This window comes from Spermophilus citellus, assembly GCF_964194105.1.
Source record: "Spermophilus citellus genome assembly, chromosome: 17".
NCBI classification, from domain to species: domain Eukaryota; kingdom Metazoa; phylum Chordata; class Mammalia; order Rodentia; family Sciuridae; genus Spermophilus; species Spermophilus citellus.
The window spans coordinates 52,004,453-52,022,826 of NC_138199.1; the positions used below are offsets into that span (position 1 = coordinate 52,004,453).

At 53.8% G+C, this 18,374-nt stretch overlaps 1 protein-coding gene across 1 annotated transcript in view; it reads left to right on the top strand.

Moving 5' to 3' along the window:
• LASP1 (LIM and SH3 protein 1) overlaps positions 1-18,374 on the top strand; it is a 40,078-nt gene that overhangs the window by 8,817 nt on the left and 12,887 nt on the right. The window contains exons 3-4 of the mRNA XM_081271302.1: positions 8,382-8,466; positions 15,069-15,176. Of these exons, the coding sequence (XP_081127428.1) occupies positions 8,382-8,466; positions 15,069-15,176 (193 nt within the window). The remainder of the gene's footprint in view (positions 1-8,381; positions 8,467-15,068; positions 15,177-18,374) is intronic.

Consider the following 18,374-nt stretch of genomic DNA (forward strand, 5'->3'; position numbering starts at 1 on the left):
ATAAGTAAATTAATAAATAAAAATTTTATTTTTAAAACGAGGGATCCAGTGATTAAGTGACCTGCCCAGTAATTGACAGGCTTCTTTTCTCATCTGAGCACTTAATAGGCTTTTGGGGGCTCCTTTCATCAGTGTCCCCCCTCCTTTTTTTTATGGTGCTGGAGATTGAACCCAGGGCCTTGTGCATTGGAGGCAAGCACCCTACCAACTGAGCTATATCCCCAGCTCTGGTGTCCCTTTTATACTCTGTTGACCCTGGCTCCCAGCCCTAGAGTTTGTTTCTGAGAAGTGGGGACGAGAATCAGGGTATGGCCTGGCCTAGGCAGATCTCTTTCCAGCCTAGCTTGGTAGACCCTTGGACACTGCTTTTCTGAATGTAATTAATTTGCCTGCTGGAGGCAGAGGTGGAAGTTGAGAGGCAGTTGTCTCTCACCTGGGAGGAACACTGCCTGGTCCATCTCAAGCAGCTGCACAGTGCCCCAACCCTCCATTGTCAAGGTGACCTCTTAAGTAGCAAGTGCAAACTCAGTGTCAGGTCCATGGCACATGGGAGCTTCAGAAGGTCATATTGCCTGCAAGTGGGTGGAAAGATCAGTATTCTATAAATGTAAGATCTCATTTTAGTCCAGTTTTGGTTTTTAAAGTTTTTTAAGCAGGAAAAAAAAATCACACATACTTCATTACATGTCTAAATACATGGGCGTTTTAGACTTCTGGTTTTAAATTCTCAGTCAGGAGGCTCTTTGCAGCTGAAGTTCACCCAGGAAGGGAAATTTGGGACTTGTCTAAAAAGGGTTGATTGGGAGCTTAAACCCCTTGGAGGGACTGTCTCCCTTCTAGCACATTCCCAGTCCCCTCCTAATACCACTGCCTGTCTCTTTGGGGTTTTGCACATTCATTGGACATTTATTTCTTACCTGATTCTCTGTGTCAACCTGGGCCAGATGCTAGGAAACCAATTTCTGAAAAAATGTCAAGCCCAAGGGGCATCTAAGCATCAGCTCTCCCTGAAGGGCAAGAGCCTTGGGCAGCTTCCCTGGTGCAGAGGAAGGGCCACAGCTCCACGCTGGCTCCTCCTGCAGCTGCCCCTCTCTTCTGACTTCTGTTCCTCTAACCCCCACCATCCCCTCCCAGCCCCAAGGGAAAAGGGACATTCTTCAAATTCTTAAGGGCTCACACAAGCCCTGATTCTCTGCCACTTCCTCCCTCCTTTGGGGAGTGGGGTGGGGTTCAGAAAAGCCAGGGCACTTAACTCCTTGGCTGCTGGCTGCTGGACCACTTCCGACTGGACTCAGGAGCCTTTTTTTGGGGCAGCTTCGAGGCGAGGCCTCCACTCCTGGGCAGAAGTTCAGTAGCAGGTGCCGATGCTTCACATCTCTTCTAGATTCCAGCAGCTTAAAACTCTGAGCTTTGGAAGTTGGAGAAAGAAATCAAAGGTTTGACCTTATTTTCTCTGCATTTTCTTAGCTTAGTGTCAAAGGTCTGGTTTACTTTTCTCCCAGTCTTCTGGGGAGGCTAGCAGCAAGTGGGTTTGGGGGTTCCTGCAGGGGTTGGGGGTGCTGGGAGAGGCAGAAGATGTAGCCTTCCTCCCTAAATGGTAGAAGTTCTCCTCTCTCTCTCCTGGCAACCAGCCAAAGAGGGGTTGTTCCCCTCCCCTCCCCTTTCTAGCCTTTACAGTCCTAGCTTTGCATGCAGTTAACCTTTGACCCCTGGACCAGTTAGGTGTTGGCTGGGAAGGACCCTGGATGAGAGGGGAGGCGTGGCAGATGTGCTTGCTCCTGCTGAAGTAGCACCTTGCCCAAAACTCAGATGCTCCCTCTGTTCCTCAGCCTCAGCCACATCTGGGCCAGCAAGCCCTATGTGGGTGTCCATCCTCTGCACCCGGGAGCCTCGGTTTCTCCATAGTTAAAATTCCTATCCAGGGATGCTGGACCCTAAACCTGCCTGCCTTTGGCCCCAGCCTTCAGTGACATTCAGATTTCTGCATCCTGGGGTTTCTGAGGGTAGCTTCCCCATTCCTGTGCTGGCTGGACTTTGTGGACCACAGCTTAGCGTGGCTCAGCTTCCTTCTGTGAAGCATCCCATGCCCTGCTGGGCTAAGCCCCATGTAGGACCCAAAAGGGCAGATGGTGTCTCTTGGCATTTTGCCAGGTAGCTGGGCCCACCCAGTGAGCGAGGGTGTGAGTGTGGTTGACAGGGAGGTCTCAATATTGGGTCTGTCCCTGACCGCCCCCTACACGTGGGGGCAGGGGCAGGGCATCAAGACAGAAGCGAGCTGTCTCATTTGTCTGTCCTTCTGTGAGGACTCTCAAGACCAAGATTGAAGTTCTGGACAGTGACTGTAAGCAGCACAGAGGCTGCTTCTCTTTCCCTCCTTGCGTTAGGCTGGTTTTGGGGAGAGGCAAGGGTATGGACACAGGCCAGAGCTCTTGGGCAGCTGCCTGGTACCGTGGCTCCCATGTATGTGCAGTTACCCAGGTGCCCAGTAACTTGGGTGCTTGGGGCACCCCCAGACACACACACACTGGGCGCTGAGTGAGCAGGCTGCATCTGCTTCTCACATCTGGGCAGCAGCCACACTGGCATCTCTGTGGCAAGGTCGAGGCTACCCTCCTGCTTTTGCAAGGTAGCCCAGGAACTGTTCATGGAACCCTTTTTTGAGTCTTCTAGGTGGGTGTGGCGAGTCTGCTCTTTTGGTTAGGGAAATATTTGTACTCCTTGATTGTTTGTTTTGCAAACTGGATTTTCCAATACCCTGGCTCCATACAAACCTGCTTCTTTGTCTCCATGCAAATGATTTTGAAACCAGGCTGGGGGTGTGGATGCAGAAAAACTGCCTGTTCCCTCTTCCTTGGGGAACTGCAGAGCAGAGGCTGGGCTTTAGGTCTGGAGAACCAGCATTTGGGGTGTCCAGTAAGGGCTGTGCACGGCCTGGGGAGGGCAAGGGGCACTCAGTTGCACCTGTCCCTTCACGGGCTGCAGACTCCTGGGGTTTATCCTTTAGTTTATTTTATCTGTGTTGTGAGGAGCTGGGGGGGTGGAGATGTCCCTGATTCTGGGAAACCAGGGACTATGCTGCTGCCCTTTCCTCAGGCCTTGGGCAGGAGTAGGGCAAGGTCAGTGTTTAAATTCTAGCAAATTCTCTCTAATCCCAGCAGCTTTTAAGGGGTGAGCAGTGTTGGATAAACCCAGGCCTGGGGCCTGAGGCTTTCCTGCCTCCCCAGAATTCTCTGCTTTGCTGGGAAAATTGGGTCAGGTGTCTCAGGGAGCCAAAGGCAGCACTGGCGTGGGAGGGGCATGTGTGGTGTGTGTTGGGGTGGAGGAGGTGAGTCCAAATGGGCAACCAAGGTGGCCAGACACAGCCTTCAGGCAGCTCCCTCACCTCGATGCCCAAATCCCTGAACTCTGATATCAGACCTTAAGGAAGCTTGGGGGTCACTTTGCTTTCAACACCCCCATTTTTACAGATGAAGAAACTGAGCATCATTTCCATGTCTTTTTCACCTCAATCATTTCTCTTTAGGTTTAGCCAACAGTGGCAGGTGCAGGCTTTGTTTTCTTCTTATTCATTTTGTCTGTAATCCCAGAGGGCTGGTAAGTTCTTCTTCTAGTCTACCCTTGATCTTTTTGACTGCTCATTTTTTCCCACTGGTCAAACAATGACTCCTTGTTGCTTCCTATCCCCACCAGTTGGGCTACTTAGGCTTGGGGGGCTGGGGAGAAACTGGGTTAGTGAGAGCCCTCCCTGCCTGTCTGTGGGCAGTGTTCCCAGCAGGGGTTTTTGGAATCAGCAGCTCTAACCAGAGGCAGGATGTTGGGCTGGTTTTTTTTTTTTTTTTTCCTTCTTCTTCTTTGGGTAAAACCAAAAGCTCCTTGTTGCTTTGTTGATGTATCTTTGTTCCTCCTTGAACACAAAGCTGTGGGTTTTGAAGGAGTCCAAGCCTGGAAGGGAGGTTTCACAAGAAAGAGGGAGCTGGGCTCTTGGGATCTCTGGTCTGTCCTTGTTCTACCTCTGGAGTATGGCTAATGGTGGGGCTGGTGAGAGAGGCTGCCACCTTCCTGTCCCCTGGAAGCCTGTAAATCTTGCAGCTTGTCAGCACTCTCCCTGCCCTCACTTCCTTGGGAGTAGGAAGGTGACTCAGGTCCTCAGGGGTCTGGGACAGAGGTTGCTTCAGACCTGCAGTTAGTTGGCTGGGCCGCTGTGGGACTGGGAGAATGCGTGGGAGAGGCATGGACAAGTCTCTGGTTCTTGACAGTGAATCTCTGTTTTTCCATCCATAAAATGGGCACATGACAACTACCTTTTCTAGCCTAAAGCTTGGTGGTGAGCTTCAGGAGAGAATGCACAGACACAGCATATAGAAAAGCGGCTTCATGTGCCTGTGGATTCTTTGAAGTCCATAGCTGCCCATAGCTCTTCTTTGCCAATAGAGGCTTTTCCCGGTTTTGTCCTCATGGATGCCAAATTCCTTCCTGGGTTCCTCAGCCTTTTGTCCTATCAGGCTGCCTTCTCAAGAGCTGCTGAGAGCAAGAGGAGTGTGGAGAAGCATCAGCAGAGGGCCCTTGCTGGGAATGATTAAGAAGCCCCCCCAAGTGGACATGGTGGCTTTAAGTCTGTGGTCACAGTGACTCAGGAGGCTGAGGCAGGAGGATCACAGATATGAGGCGAGCCTGAGCCATTTAGTGAGACCCTGTCTCAAAAAATAACAAAGGATAGGGGGGTAGATTGTGGTTGAGTGCCCCTGGATTCAATCCCCAATACCAATAAAGAAAAAAAGGGACCTGCCCAGGCTGGCTCAGAAAGGGACAATGAACAGCTGTGCTCTGGCCTCAGCTCTGTGCCAAGGCCCCCCTCACCCTGCCCCTCCGTTCCTCACCATGGCCTAGTCTGTTGTGGGGCTGGGTTCCAGCTGGGGTGGGCGGCCCGGTTCTGCCTGAGAACCCACATTGGCAGCTGAACTGCCCGAGTACCCACACACCTCCCTTCCCAGTGGGATCTGAGGGCAGTTGGGAGGTGGAGTTCTACCTGAGGATGCCAGCGAGGGAGAAGGTAGCATTCCCAGCAATTGTTTATGGAAAGAGGTCAAAGCAGTTGAGCCCTAGTCAGAGCCGGTCCTGTGGGGGAGGGGCACGGCGCTGGTGGTTTTTAAGCCCTCCCTCTAGAGACAAACCAGGGCTACCCCCTTCCTCACCTGAATTGTCTGCAAGGATTCCCTGTACACACAGTCTCCAGGTTTTGCCCTCGGGAATTCTCCTGGGTTGAGGACACCCTGCAGTCTGTCTCTTCCCCTGCCCCCATGCTCATAGACCTCTCTCCGCTCCCCTCCTGCCTGGAGCTGAGGATGAGGTTGCCATGGGAACCTGAAGCGCAGTGAGCAGGGGAAGCGGAAGGCAGGGTTGTCTCACCAGGGCTGGGAGCTGCGGGGAGGAGCGGGGTGACCCAGGCAGGTCCTGGTACATGGGGGCCGGACTCAGCCCTCCCAGTGCCTGTCCCTTCCTCTGCCTGGGGTTGGGCTCCTGGGGCTGGGGCAGGAGGTTGAAGGTTCTGGAGCTCCTCTTGAGTCTAGGTAATCTGATGCAGGATTAAAATCCTTCCCCATCTCTGCCAAATTAAGTCAACCCAGGCGGACCCCCTCCTCCCAGGCGTCTTTGATGGGATTAGTATTCCCTGAGGCCTGAGCTCTGGTACCCACCAACCCATCTGAGGCCCTTGCTGTATATGAGAGGGGCTCCTGAGACCTTTTGGTGGGGTGTAGGGTGAGGAGGGACGCAGTGTGGGTAGAGGAGGTGACAGCTGCCACTGTGGACTAGTGTCCTTGGTGTCCAGGAGACGCCATTGCCGCAGAGGGCACATCTGTGTGTTCACTGCGTGGGAGGCGGACGCAGTGGGTGTCGGAGCTGCAGAATCGGGGAGAGGGTGGGACATGTCAGATGCATGTGTCTGGCTGTCTTTGTGCCACTGGAGCTGGCCCTCTGCTTTCACCCTATATGTTCAGGCAAATGGGAAACCCCAGGGTTTTCAGATTGGTTCCCACAGACCCCCAGCCTGCTTCCTTCCTGCCCCCATTAATGCTACTTGTTCTCAGAATCCGCCCTTCACATCTGGGCCAGAGCTGCCTAGAGGTATCCCCCTCATCTCCTGGCTCCTCTATTCAGAGACAAAAGTGCTCTCCTCACCACGGCCCCCAGCCCATGATACCTTCAGAATGTCCCCCACCCCCATGTGGGGGAGGGTCATCTCTGAGGCCCCCCAGAGATACTACTTCCATCCCTTCTGTTCCTTTCCCTGTAGTCTCTAGGAATAGACTCCCACTTGATCCTCCCTGCCTTGGAACTGCTCAGGAATTCTGAATGGGCTCCTGAGCTGTGGGTGGCCTGGCTGCCTGGAGCTGGGCCAAGCGGGGGGGGGGGGGGGGGGGGGGGGGGGGGGGTTGGGCCTGCCTCAGACCTGTGTTCGCCCACAGGCCATCTCTGTTGGCAGCTGCAGGCACCTGTGTTTGCTTTTCTCCTCCTGCTTCCTCCCTGTGCTGGAGCTTCAAGCTGGGTGGACCTGGGCAGAGCACAGATAGTATCACCTAGGCCTGTGACACTGAGTAGCCTAGGGGGGAAAAGGGCTTGCCACGGTCACCCAGTGCACCAGTGGCAGGACCAGAGCCCAGAGCTGTGCCTTTTCTAGTTGCTCCTTTCTTCACTGAGTTTTCTACCCCGAGTCCTGCCTTTCACAGGTGGTGGACAAGAGGGAGGGAGGTCGTGTGCTTAGTAGCTCTTGGGTGGCTCAGGGTGGTGTGAGTGGCTGGAGAACAAGCCAGGTTTGGTGAGAGCGTGAGCAGGTGGCAGCTCATAGCTAGCTCTTGGGCATGTCGGCTAGTTCAGGAAGGACGTGCCTGGGAGGAGATTCTTGGAGGCCATCCATCTCTCTCCCTCTCCCCCCACCCTTTTTATTTTTTGGTCCTAGAGATTGAACCCAGGTGTACTTTACTACTGAGCTATATTCCTAGACCTTTTTATTTTATTTTTTTTTAATTTTGAGATGAGGTCTTATAAGTTGTTGGGTATTGCAAAGTTGTTGGGGCTAGCCTTGAACTTGAGGTTCTCCTGCCTCGGCCTCCCAAGTCACTGGGATTATAGGAGTGTGCCACCATGCCCAGCAAAGCCATCTTTTTCTTACCTTGGGACAGCCTGTGAGTCAGGGAATCTGCAGTGGTCACAGTTCTGGTGAATGTGGTCATCCACAGCTAAAAATGGCTAGATCTGGTGTTCCTGCTTGGAGAAACCACTCACTAGCTTCTGAAATGGTTGGGACCTCCAGCCATTTCACATACCAGCACACATACAGCACACCCACCACAATGACCTTGGGGGACCTTGCAGTGACCCAGGATGATACAGGAGAACAAGTTCTGGTGCTGGCTGAGCTTCAGTGCCTGGTAGGATACTTGTTTATTCCACAAGCATTTATTGAGCTCCGACTATGATTCTGGGAGCTTGGAATAAATCAATGAATAAAAGACCCCAAATTCCCTCCCCTTGTGAAGTAGCAGAGAAAGACCATTTAGCCATGTGATTGATAAGTTAATACTGATTAATAAGGTCACCTGGGGCTGGGGATGTGGCTCAAGCGGTAGCGTGCTCGCCTGGCATGCGTGCGACCCGGGTTCGATCCTCAGCACCACATACCAACAAAGATGTTGTGTCCGCCGAGAACTAAAAAAATTAAAAATTCTCTCTCTCTCTCTCTCCTCTCTCACTCTCTCTAAAAAAAAAAAAAAAAAAAAAAAAAAAATAAGGTCACCTAGTGCGCCAGTGGCAGGACCCAGGATTGATAACCCAGGACCTTATGCAGGCCATGGGGGTCGCTGAGTGGCAAGGGTCTGGAGCCAGCTTGCTATTTCCTCCTCTGTGGGATGGGGGTGTCTGGGCCACCCTGCCTCCTGCCACCAACTCCAAACCAGCTCTTTCTGGGGGCCAGGACCATGATCTGTCCCATGTATGGAAATGGAACAATGGAGTTTAACACGTTGAGGGATCTGACCACTTCCTATGAGCCTTGGCCACATTGTGTAACCTCTCTGGACTGAGCTGTCCAATCTGTCAAAGGGGGACAGTGATAGCACTCGCCACCCAGGGTGGCTGTGACCTCCTTTCTGGCCCCCTCCTGGTCTTCTCACCTATCCTCCAGTTCAGTTGCCCAACAGTGCCCTTCGGACACCTCTTTGGAGATCCCTTTCTTCTCAGTGCAGTCAGCCTCTCAGTGATGGCAGGGGACACTGCTGAACTGCTGCTGGGGCTGGGGCAGGGACTGCCCAGGAATCAGATGGAGCCTCCATTCCGGGTTCCTATCCTTCCCTGAGTGATGCCGACTCTGCTTTTTCTGTCTGCAGACACTACCCCAAGCAGTCCTTTACCATGGTGGCCGACACTCCGGAAAACCTCCGCCTCAAGCAACAGAGCGAGCTCCAGAGTCAGGTGAGGGGCCGGCCTGCACGGCAGCTGGTGGGGAAAGCTGTCATAAGCCTGGTTTGGCAAGGGTTCCTTCCCCTGTGGTTACTCAGCAGGGACAAGGTGCTGAAATCCTAGCTCTTGAGACTCCCTGCCCCCAGGCCGCCAGCTACTGGTGCTTCCTGGTTTCATCAGAGGGGCGGGAGCCGCCTTCCTACCTGAGTGGCTGGAGAGGTGTGGGCGTCCCCCACTGTGCTTCAGGGCCCCTGGAGCCTGCCCCCTCTGGGAAACTGTTCCCCTTGCCCCCTCTCCATTCGTGCCCACCACAGAGGAAGGGTTGGGGGAGACAGGGGCACTGGCCTCTCCAGGCCTGTGCTAGTCTGAGGTTACATGGTCTGTCCTGCAGTGACGTCCACATCCCTTCTTTGTCTCCTTGGAGGGCAGGTGTGAAGGGGCCTGTCCTCCTTTGTCCCCTTAGGCCTAACTTGCCTGAGCTGTGTGGGGAGGCCCCCGCCCTCCTGTAGGGAAGTAGACGCTTCCTGGCCCTGGGAGAACGCCCTCTTCAGGGGACACGGAGCTAAAAGCAAGGGGATTGGAACCCTGAGACCCTGCCTAGAACAAGGGTGGCCTGTGGGAGGCAGGGCAGGGCTTCAGTGAGGATTAAAGGATTAAATGAGAGAAGTAAGGGGAGAAGTAAGGGGATTTACCATGTGTGCAGAGTGCCCAGGGAAGTCCCACCTGGGTCACAGAGGAGGCTGGTACCTGGCTCCTCAGGAGTGGACTGTACCCAGGGTTGAACCCAGGACCTTGTGCATGCTAGATAAGCACTTGACCACTGAGATACCCACCCCCACTGCTCTTTCTAGTGTCCAGTTTTTATTTTAAGACACAATCCAGGCTCGCATCAAACTTGGGATCCTTCTGTCCTAGCCTCCCGAGTAGCTGGGGAGCTGGTGTTGTCCAGGAGGTTCCGTAGGCTGGACTCTGGGCCACTCTGCCTCCTGCCACCACCCTGGAGCCCGCCCCCTCTGGGAAACTGTTCCCCTTGCCCACCGTGCTGGGCCTGCTGCCAGATCTTCATGTGACCTCCTTGGCTTCCATCAGGGAGGACCACACCTGATAGGGCTTTCCTTACCTGTTCTCCAGTTCCTCCCTGCAACCCTGCGAGGAGAATGCTATTTTTCCCATCCTATAGATGAGGAGACTGAGGCTTTGAGACATTCAGGGACTTGCTAAGCTCAAGCAGGTAGTGGGTGCTAATAACAGCATTAGCACTAAAGTCTTGAGTGCTCAGTGCCCAAAGCATATTAGCTCATTTAATGCTCACAACAGCCCTGCACAGTCAAAGGGGCACCTCACTGTGTGGAAGAGGAAATAGAGGCTGTGGCTTTGAGCACAGTTTGGTCTTTCCAGTTTTCTCTGCACTCTGTGAGAGCCATCTCCATCTTAGTCCCTGACACTGCTGAGAGCTTTGGTAGCTTAGCAGATGCTTTGAGTTACCTCGCCTGTCTTAGGAAGGGTACTGTTACCTCCATGTTGCAGATAGGAATGGAGGCTGAGTGCCACAGGGCTTTGCCTGTTAACACACACAGTAGTAGGATTCCAGGATTTGGCCTCTGGTCTTTTTACTCCTTGTTTAGTCCCTTGACCATGTGCAGCCCTGGTCAGTCTTTAGACTCACAGTGGAGGGGAACAAGTGGGATAGCTGGTTTGTTCCTCAGCAGCAGTTCACATCTGCCATCCCACCCCAGCTGTGGCAGGAGAGCTATAAATGCCAGGGACTGATGTACCCTGCCAGCTGAGGAGGGCCAGGGGCAGAAACACTGCTGCCTGGGCCAGACCCTCACTAGGCCCTGACGCCTGCCCAGACGCCCCAGCCCTTGGAAAGCCACTCGGACCAGAGGCAGAGGGGCATCACAGGGGCCTAGAGGGAGCAGTGCTGGGAGGAGAGGCAGGTTCAGGGGTGGGGGAGCCTTTGCATAGGGGCCAGGTAAAGGGGACACACTCCACACATCCCCCACTCTCAGGAGGGGAAATTCAAATTCTTCAGCCTCAGTCCCACCAGGGCTGGGTTGCCACTCTTCTTGCCCCTGGAAGTTGATCCCTGAGGGGCAGGTCTAGGACAGGGTATCCTCCAGGAGGGGTGAGGAGCTGGGCATGGCTTGCTGTGGTCAGGGCTGCTCTGCACCTCACAGGGGAGGCCAGCACCCTGCACAGGGGTTGGAGTCCTCCTGCTCCATGCATGCCCTCTGCTCCAGGGGCCTGCCCTGCGGCTCCCCTCCTGAGTCCCCAGCAGGCTGGGGAAATCTGGAGAATGGCCACTCTTCCCTTAGGTGTCCACTGAGGGCCAGGCTGTGCACCTGACCTCATTTCATGGGACAAAGGAGGGGCACTTCGCCCCATTGTCCAGGCAGGGACCCAGAGCTGTAGAGAGGACATATCACTTGCCCAGAGTCCAGTGTCAGGCAGATTTTGAGCCAAGCTGGTCTGGCCCGGGCATGCTTTGTTCTTATCAGTTCTGCAGGACTGACTGCTGTGACATGTAGCCCCAGGTTGCCAGCCCACAAAGGTAGTAGGGGGCTTTATGGAATGCAGATTCCTGGGCTCTGCCCAAGCAGCTTTGGTCCCCTGGTGGTCTCACAGAGGCACTTAGGGAGGCTTGGAGTGGGGCAGGTGGGCAGGAGGGAAACAGGCTTGAGTGGAGCCTCCCCCTCCCCCTCCATTTATGCCCCAGGTGTGAGGCAGGGGAATTGGGGCTTTGCACTGAGGGCTTGTTGGGGTCTTGAGGGGTAGGGTAGGCAGTGTGAGAGGTAGGGACCTTTTCTCCTCCTACCACCCACAAACTCTGTGGTCTAAAGGTGTTTTCCTCCCCTTCACCAGTACAATGGGGACAGAAACCCGTTTTCCTAGAAGCTAGGGGCTGGGCCTGACACTCTGAGGCTGCTCTGAGGCTTGGATGGGCTGAGCCAGCCAGGCCAGGGTTGGTGACAGTCCTGTGGGGGCAGGGCTGGCTACAGCTGCCTGTGGCTGGCAGGAAGGGAAGTGGGAGCCTCCTCTGCCTGCTCTGCTCCACCCCATCAGGGTGTCAGCCAGTGTCTTCCCAGGGTCCCTTCCTGGGCCGGCCTCCCTGTGCCTCAGCCCTGTCTCTGGGAAGTTGCCCAAGCTATTTCAACTTGTTTTTGTCTATATTGGTCCTGAAAGTGGCACTTTGGGTGTCTGGGACACCTATAGCCTCCCCGGCGGGGGAGGTAACCACAGAACTGTCCAGAAGTGACCCTCTGAGTGGTCCTGTGGAGCTGGCAGTGGTCCCCGACCCCACCTTCCTCATCCGCCGCCCGCCACCCTGAGCTGAGGGAGGCAGCGGTGTTGGGTGGGGCTGGGCTGGAGGCATCCCTGTGGTCCGAGAAAGGTGAGGAGAGAGTGTTTCTTCATTTTCCCTGTCATTGTTACCTTCATGGTGTTATGGGGAATGCCACCAAGGAGGGCGGAGTATGCAGTGAGAGTCCCACACTGTACTCTGGGGCCGGGTTCCCACTTTTTAAAGCCACGATCTTATTTTGGATCATTAAGCAGTTTTGTTTTTTTGTTTTGCCAAATATGTTGCTGGTTTATTTAGAGATGAAGCCTCTGTTCGATCCATTCATCATTCATTCAGCAAACACTGATTTGTACTGCTGTTGTCTGGGTTGAGTGATGCGTAAGGTAGATCCAAGGAGAATAACTAAGAACCTACATCCAAAGGGTAGGATTTCATAGGTGGTGGTGTGTGGGTACCAGGAGCCTTGGGCACCAGTCCCAGCTCGTCCATGGGAGTTTCCAGGTCAGGGTGCAGTCATCAACCAGGGATGGAGTCATCTGGCCCAAAGTGTTGAGTTGCACTCTGACCCCATGACAGCTGGGTTCAGTGACCCTGGGCAGGTCCCTTTTCTGCCCTCCAGGGACCTCTTAACATCCTGGTGAGTCACTCCAGACCGAGTGGGCCAGGAGGGAGCCTGGGCCTCCTCATGCTCCTGGCCCCACCTCTGCCACTCCCTCCATCACCAAAAGGCCCCTCAAGAGAATCTTGCCCACATCATTTCTCTAGTTGGGGCCTGAAGGTGCTTAAAAGTGGTCACAGACTTCAGAGAGGGAGGCTTTTAGAGACCAGCCATCCAGGAAGCCTAGAGAAGGGAATTAGCCTGTGTAGGGACCTGCAGCAAAGCGGCTCTGAGCCCAGACCCCCCCTTCTCAGCCCTGCTCCCCCAGGCCCACCCCTCCCCCGGCCTGACCTCCTATGTTAGGAGAGTCATGAATTATCCTTCCCCAGTAAGGAGCAGAGCAGTTTCTGAGCCTGGGAACCAGCTGATGTCATTGCAGTGTCACCATGGTGATTATTCCCCTGGATTAGGGGCCTGACCCTTGCAAAGGCAGGAAACAGAGGAAGGACAGGATGGACAAAGCACTTTCACAGTCGCCCTCACTGGTCCGTGGAGCCGCTGTCCGAATGACTGGAACGATTGTCACCATTATACAGATGTGGAAACCGAGGCTTGGGAGGTTAAGTCATTGTCCCAAGATCACTTAGCAGAAGGAATTCTGAGCCTGTCAGTACCAGCGCAGTCTGATGGGAAGGCCCTACCCCACGTTTTAACCCATTCCTCTAATGGCTCTTTTTACACATGAGGCGGGAAATGAGATCAGAGGCCTTAGATTCAGGGCTTCTCCGTCTAGAGCTACGTTTTTCTGTCTTCAGGTTCCTTCCGTTCTCTGATGTCCTCCTTCTTCAGGGGTCCCCCACTATGCAGACCCAGGTTCTCCCGGAAGAGCTGATGTTGGACAGGTTCTGGGTGGGAAGGCCATAGCTCCTTGCAATAAGTTCTGGTCGGATGGGAACCGAGTCCCACCCCTTGGCCTTTCTTTCTTTCTTTTTTTTTTTCCCTTGGTACTGGGATTGAGCCCAGGGGCACTGAGCCACATCCGCAGCCTTTTTTTGTAGTTTATTTAGAGACAGGGTCTTGCTATGTTGCTTAGGGCCCCACTAAATTGCTGAGGCTGGCCTTGAACTTGGGATCCTCCTGCTTCAGCCTCCCAGGTGGAGCCACTATGCCTGGCTATGCCTTTCATTTTGATCTGCCTCAGAACAAAGGAGGAAGAAGAACCCCAAACCAGGACCTCTGGCTCCTGGGGCTACGAAGAGGAGGGTGGGGACTGGTTACATGTCACGAGTAGCAGCTCACTGCTGTGGCAGTCGGTGACTCCAAGCCTGGGAGCTGCTTGGGCTTGTCATTCTGGAAACTCCCAAAGTCCTGGGCCTCATGTCCTGGGCTGACCTGTCTCAGGACGGTGCGGCCCCCATGGAGGGAATCCAGGCAGCTGGCGGGGTCTGGAACAGATGGCTGCCGAGGTGGACAGGGAGTCTCTGGAAGCCAAGGAGAACATTCCCTGTCCCACGAGTATTTCCCAGCCTCAGTTTTGCTCTTCAAAGCCCCCAGGGAGGACAAGCTGTTCCTCATATTTCAATTTCTTTAGTTTCAGAGAAGTTCTGCTTGCTTTCTTGCTTTTTTTTCTTTTTCTTTTCTTTTTTCTGTTTTATTTTTTTGTTACAGGGTAACAACCCAGGTAGGTCTTGGTCTCCTGGGCTCAAGTGATCCTCCTGCCTCAGCCTCCTGAGTAACTGGGACTAAAGGCACATAGCACCATGCCTAGCTTGGGAGTCCTTTGTAATGTCTGTCTTGAGTTCCTGTAGTACTTGACTTTTCCGTAGAATTCTCACAAAAGGAAGGCAACAGAGGGTGGTTGGATTCTTCCCCAGAAAGTTTGATCGATGAGGCCTCCCCTCTAGCTGTCTCATTACCCTCCCTTCTAGGCACCAGCATTGTCCTTTGGCACGGCCCTCACTCACTCAGTCACTTCAAAACTACCCCTGGCTCTTGGTGGGTAGGGCTACCTCCTGGCTAGGTTAGGGTGGGCAGTCCTAGGAGCGCATGAAAGAACCTTCTTTCTGCTGGGCGCAGTGGCAACACCTGTCAGCCCAGTGACTCAGGAGGCTGAAGCAGGAGGATTGTAAGTTCAAGGCCAACCTCAGCAGTTTAGCTAAGCTCCAAACAACTTAGTGTGACCCGGTTTCAAAATTGAAAAAAAAAGCTGGGGATGTAACTCAGTGGTAAAGTGTCCCTGGGTTTAATCCCAATATGAAAAACAAAACGAAAAGCTTTCTATAATAGCTTCGGGTAGGAGGGGCTGCTAGAGAGGGTTAGAAGGCAGACAGGTGAGGCCTGGTGACTAGATCTTTGCAGCTAAGCTGTATGACCTCAGGCAGGGGAACAGATGGCTGCCGAGGTGCCTTTTGATGGCTTAGTTTCCTTATCTGTAAAATGGGGCTAATAGTATATATGTGGTTAGGACTTAAATGAGAGAGTTTATGTGAGGCACTTAGCATGGTGCCCATCTCAGAACGTGCTGGGGAAATGTTAGTGGGTTATTGTCGCTTGCTAGCCAAGGCGTCTGCTCAGCACCAGGCATTTCTGGCTGGGATCTTTCTCTGGGCCCTGTCTCCATCTCCTGATGGTGCTGTTTCACAGGGGCCTCCAGCTGGGCGCTCTCTGCTCCCCTGCCTGACCCTAGTCCCTCTTTGTCTCGCTGGTCCCCAGGTGCGCTACAAGGAGGAGTTTGAGAAGAACAAGGGCAAAGGCTTCAGCGTGGTGGCAGACACACCTGAACTCCAGAGAATCAAGAAGACCCAGGACCAGATCAGCAACGTGAGCCTGCCCCCCCCCCCCCCCCCCGCCCTTGGGCCCACGCTGCCTGTTGCCCTTCCTTGTCCCCTCCCGCCCAGCCTGGCTGACATGAATGGGACCAGCTCCCTGCATGGCTCCTCCCCGGCAGGTCTGGCTGGTGGCTGCCCGCGCAGAGGGCAGGGCAGGGGTGGGCTTCCCAGGTGCCTTTGCTCTATGTGCCCCAGACCCCCTGTTGCCACACTGGGCCCACACAGTGTTTCCTCCTCGAAGAGGTGCCCTTTTGTAGGAACGATGATGGGGGACGCGTCCTCTCCCACCCTGAGCTGTCTTTTCTTTTCTGGGTATGGTGGGTGTCAGGGTGAAGACCTGATGCTTTGTCTTAGCACAAAGGTCAAAACTGGGGGTGGGGGCAGGGAGGCCTGGCCTCCTCCTGTCTGCCTCTGGGTGCTGACATTGCAATCATTTCCGCCCTCCCTCGCCTCCTCCCACCTCGGCTTGTTCTTCCTTCCTGTGTAAAAACCCCAGCCAGCTTCGCCCACTGGTCCCGCAGCCCCAGCCTGGGCCCTCCTGGGCTTGAGCTGGTCACTGGGGCCTGGCTGCAGCACAGGTGGGTGTGGAGAGCAGGCAGTGGATCTACGGTCCCCACATCGTGTGCCCTTCTAGCACCTGGGGCCAGAGAATAGGCCTCAGTTTCCTTCCTGACAGAGCCACAGACCAGCAGCAGCTCTGGGCTTGTGGGGGACCTTATTTGGGGCTTGTGGAGAATCGGGTGCTGCTCTAAACCACAACTACAGAAGCAGAAGCTCGTGCACAGGGCCCTGTGGTACCCCGAGCCGAAGGGCGTGCCCAGCCAGCCCGGGCTCCAAGGTTCTGTAAATGAAGGATTAGGCTGGCCGTTGTCTTCTGTCCAGTTGTCTGTGTGACTGTGGGCTGAGGGACTGGGGAAGGGCCCTAGTTTCAGATGGCCCACCCAGCTGGGCTCCACAGCCTTCTCCATCCTCCCATCGGGCCTCCTTGGCAGGGCACTCCTTCTGGAAGTTGGCTGGGCAGTACTTGGAGAGGGCTACAGCCATGGGTCAAGCGGATTTCCAGCACAGGGCAGCTAACAAAGCCAGCCACGCCCAAGACAGTGGCTTTCAAACTTTGAGTTCCACGTGATAAGAAATATATTTTACATCTGGATCCACTAACCAGGCATGCATTTTTTTTTTTTTTTTTAGCAAGGAAACATAATCAAAACTTCCATGAAGCCGGGGGTGGTGGTGCACGCTTGTAATCCCAGCAGCTTGGGAGGCTGAGGCAGGAGGATCATGAGTTCAGAGCCAGCCTCAGCGATTTACCGAGGCCCTGTCTCTAAATAAAAATTTTTAAAAAGGGCTGGGGATGTGGCTCAGTGGTTGAGTGCCCCTGGGTTGAATCCCTAGTACCAAAACCAAAACAAAACAAAACTTCCATGAACAGGGTTGGGGTGCAGTGGTAGAACACCTGCCTGGCACACACAAAGCCCTGGGTTAGGTCCCCAGCACTGCAGCATAGAAAAGACTTTGTAGTTCTTCATGTCATGAAGGCAGAAGGATCACAAGTTTGGGGCCAGCCTGAGCAACATAGCAAGACTCTGTCTCAAAATAAGAAAAGCTGGAGATACAGCTCAGTGGTGGAACACCCTGTGTTCGATCCTTAGTACTGCAAAGGAAAAAAACAAGAGGAAAAAACTTTCATGAATGAGTATTTTACTATATGGAGGGCTCATTCAGATATTTTCTGTTCCTTTATTTTGTAAAGATGCTGAGTGGAGACTTACTAAATGAGTCTCACAACAAAATCATTGACCTGCAGTTTGAAATTGGTGTTCTGAGGAAATGGGGTGTTTCCCTTTGGCTAGAGAGGGCACGGCTTAGAGGACTCTCATCCTTCTTTGCTCCCACAGTTGCCCTGTATTAAGGTCAGCTTTCCGGTACTGTGACAAAATACCTGAGAAAATCAACTTAAAGGAAGAAGGATTTATTTTGACTCTCGGTTTCCGATGAGATCCTGGCCCCTCGCTGTGGGCTTGTAGTGGGCCAGAACATCACGGTGGGGACTGTGTGGTGAAGCAGAACTGCTTGGCTTGTGGTGAAGCAGAGAGAGGAGAAGAATGGGGCCAGAATAAGATGTGGTCCCCAAGAGCATGCCCCCAAAGACCTGTTCCCTTCCGTTAGGCCCCACCTCCTGCAGGGTCACCTCCCAGGAGTCCATTTAGCTATGACTCCATCAATGGATTGATCCATCCATGAGGTGGAGCATTCATGATCCAGTACTTCCCAGGGGCCTCTCTCTGAACATGGCCATGTTGGGGACAGGTGGGCCATTATGTACCCCTTTCTATGCTAGTGCTGGCACCTTCCCTGGAGCCTCCCTTCTGGCCTAGGTCCCCCAAAGGGTGACAAGGTTCTGTGTCTTAGAGCTCAGAGCCCTCAGTGTGCAAAGTGGGGAAGGTGGACATGGCCTTGGGTAGTGGGACGACCTGGACAGTTCACAGAGCTGGTCTCCTGGGGCTTTTCATTGTGGGCGGCCCTGTGTTTAATTTTGTGTATTTATTTATCTATGTATTTATGGTTCTGGGGATCACACCAAGGCCTCTGCAAACACTCTGCTGCTGAGCTTCCTCCCCAGACCTCTGTTGCTTGTTCCCAGCCTGCAATCCCAGCCCCACAGCACCTTTCATTCATCCGTGCGCTTTGGAGGAGAGGAGACAAACAGGCCCATTTGTCCCTGCCACCCTATCTGGAAGGCTTCCAGAATATTCCACACCCAGCCTATTCTACCTGCTGGCCTGCCCCCATTACTGTAGGTGTTAAAGTCTGAGGTGTCGGCCAAGACATCCACACTAGGAGATAACCATCTTATCAGCAACCACAGGCTGCAATTAGCTGATTGTCCTCTGCTCTGAGGTGGGGGAGGTGACCTGACCTGGTGGTTGCTTTAGCAGTTTTAGCTGGAATCCCTGAAGTGTAACCACAAGGCTGTGAAGATTCTTGGTTTTAGTGAATGCAATTAAAGACTGTCAAGTGTGTGTCTCAACTATGAGCATCCGGGCATTTAGTGAAAATGCAAACTCTTGGCCTCCTTGCCCGGCCTCCTCCTCTCTGGATCCCAGGAATCAGTTTTTAGACACATTTCCTTGGGTTATAGTGGTGCTCTCTGAAGTTTCATTTTTATGTTTTGGTACTGGGGATTGAA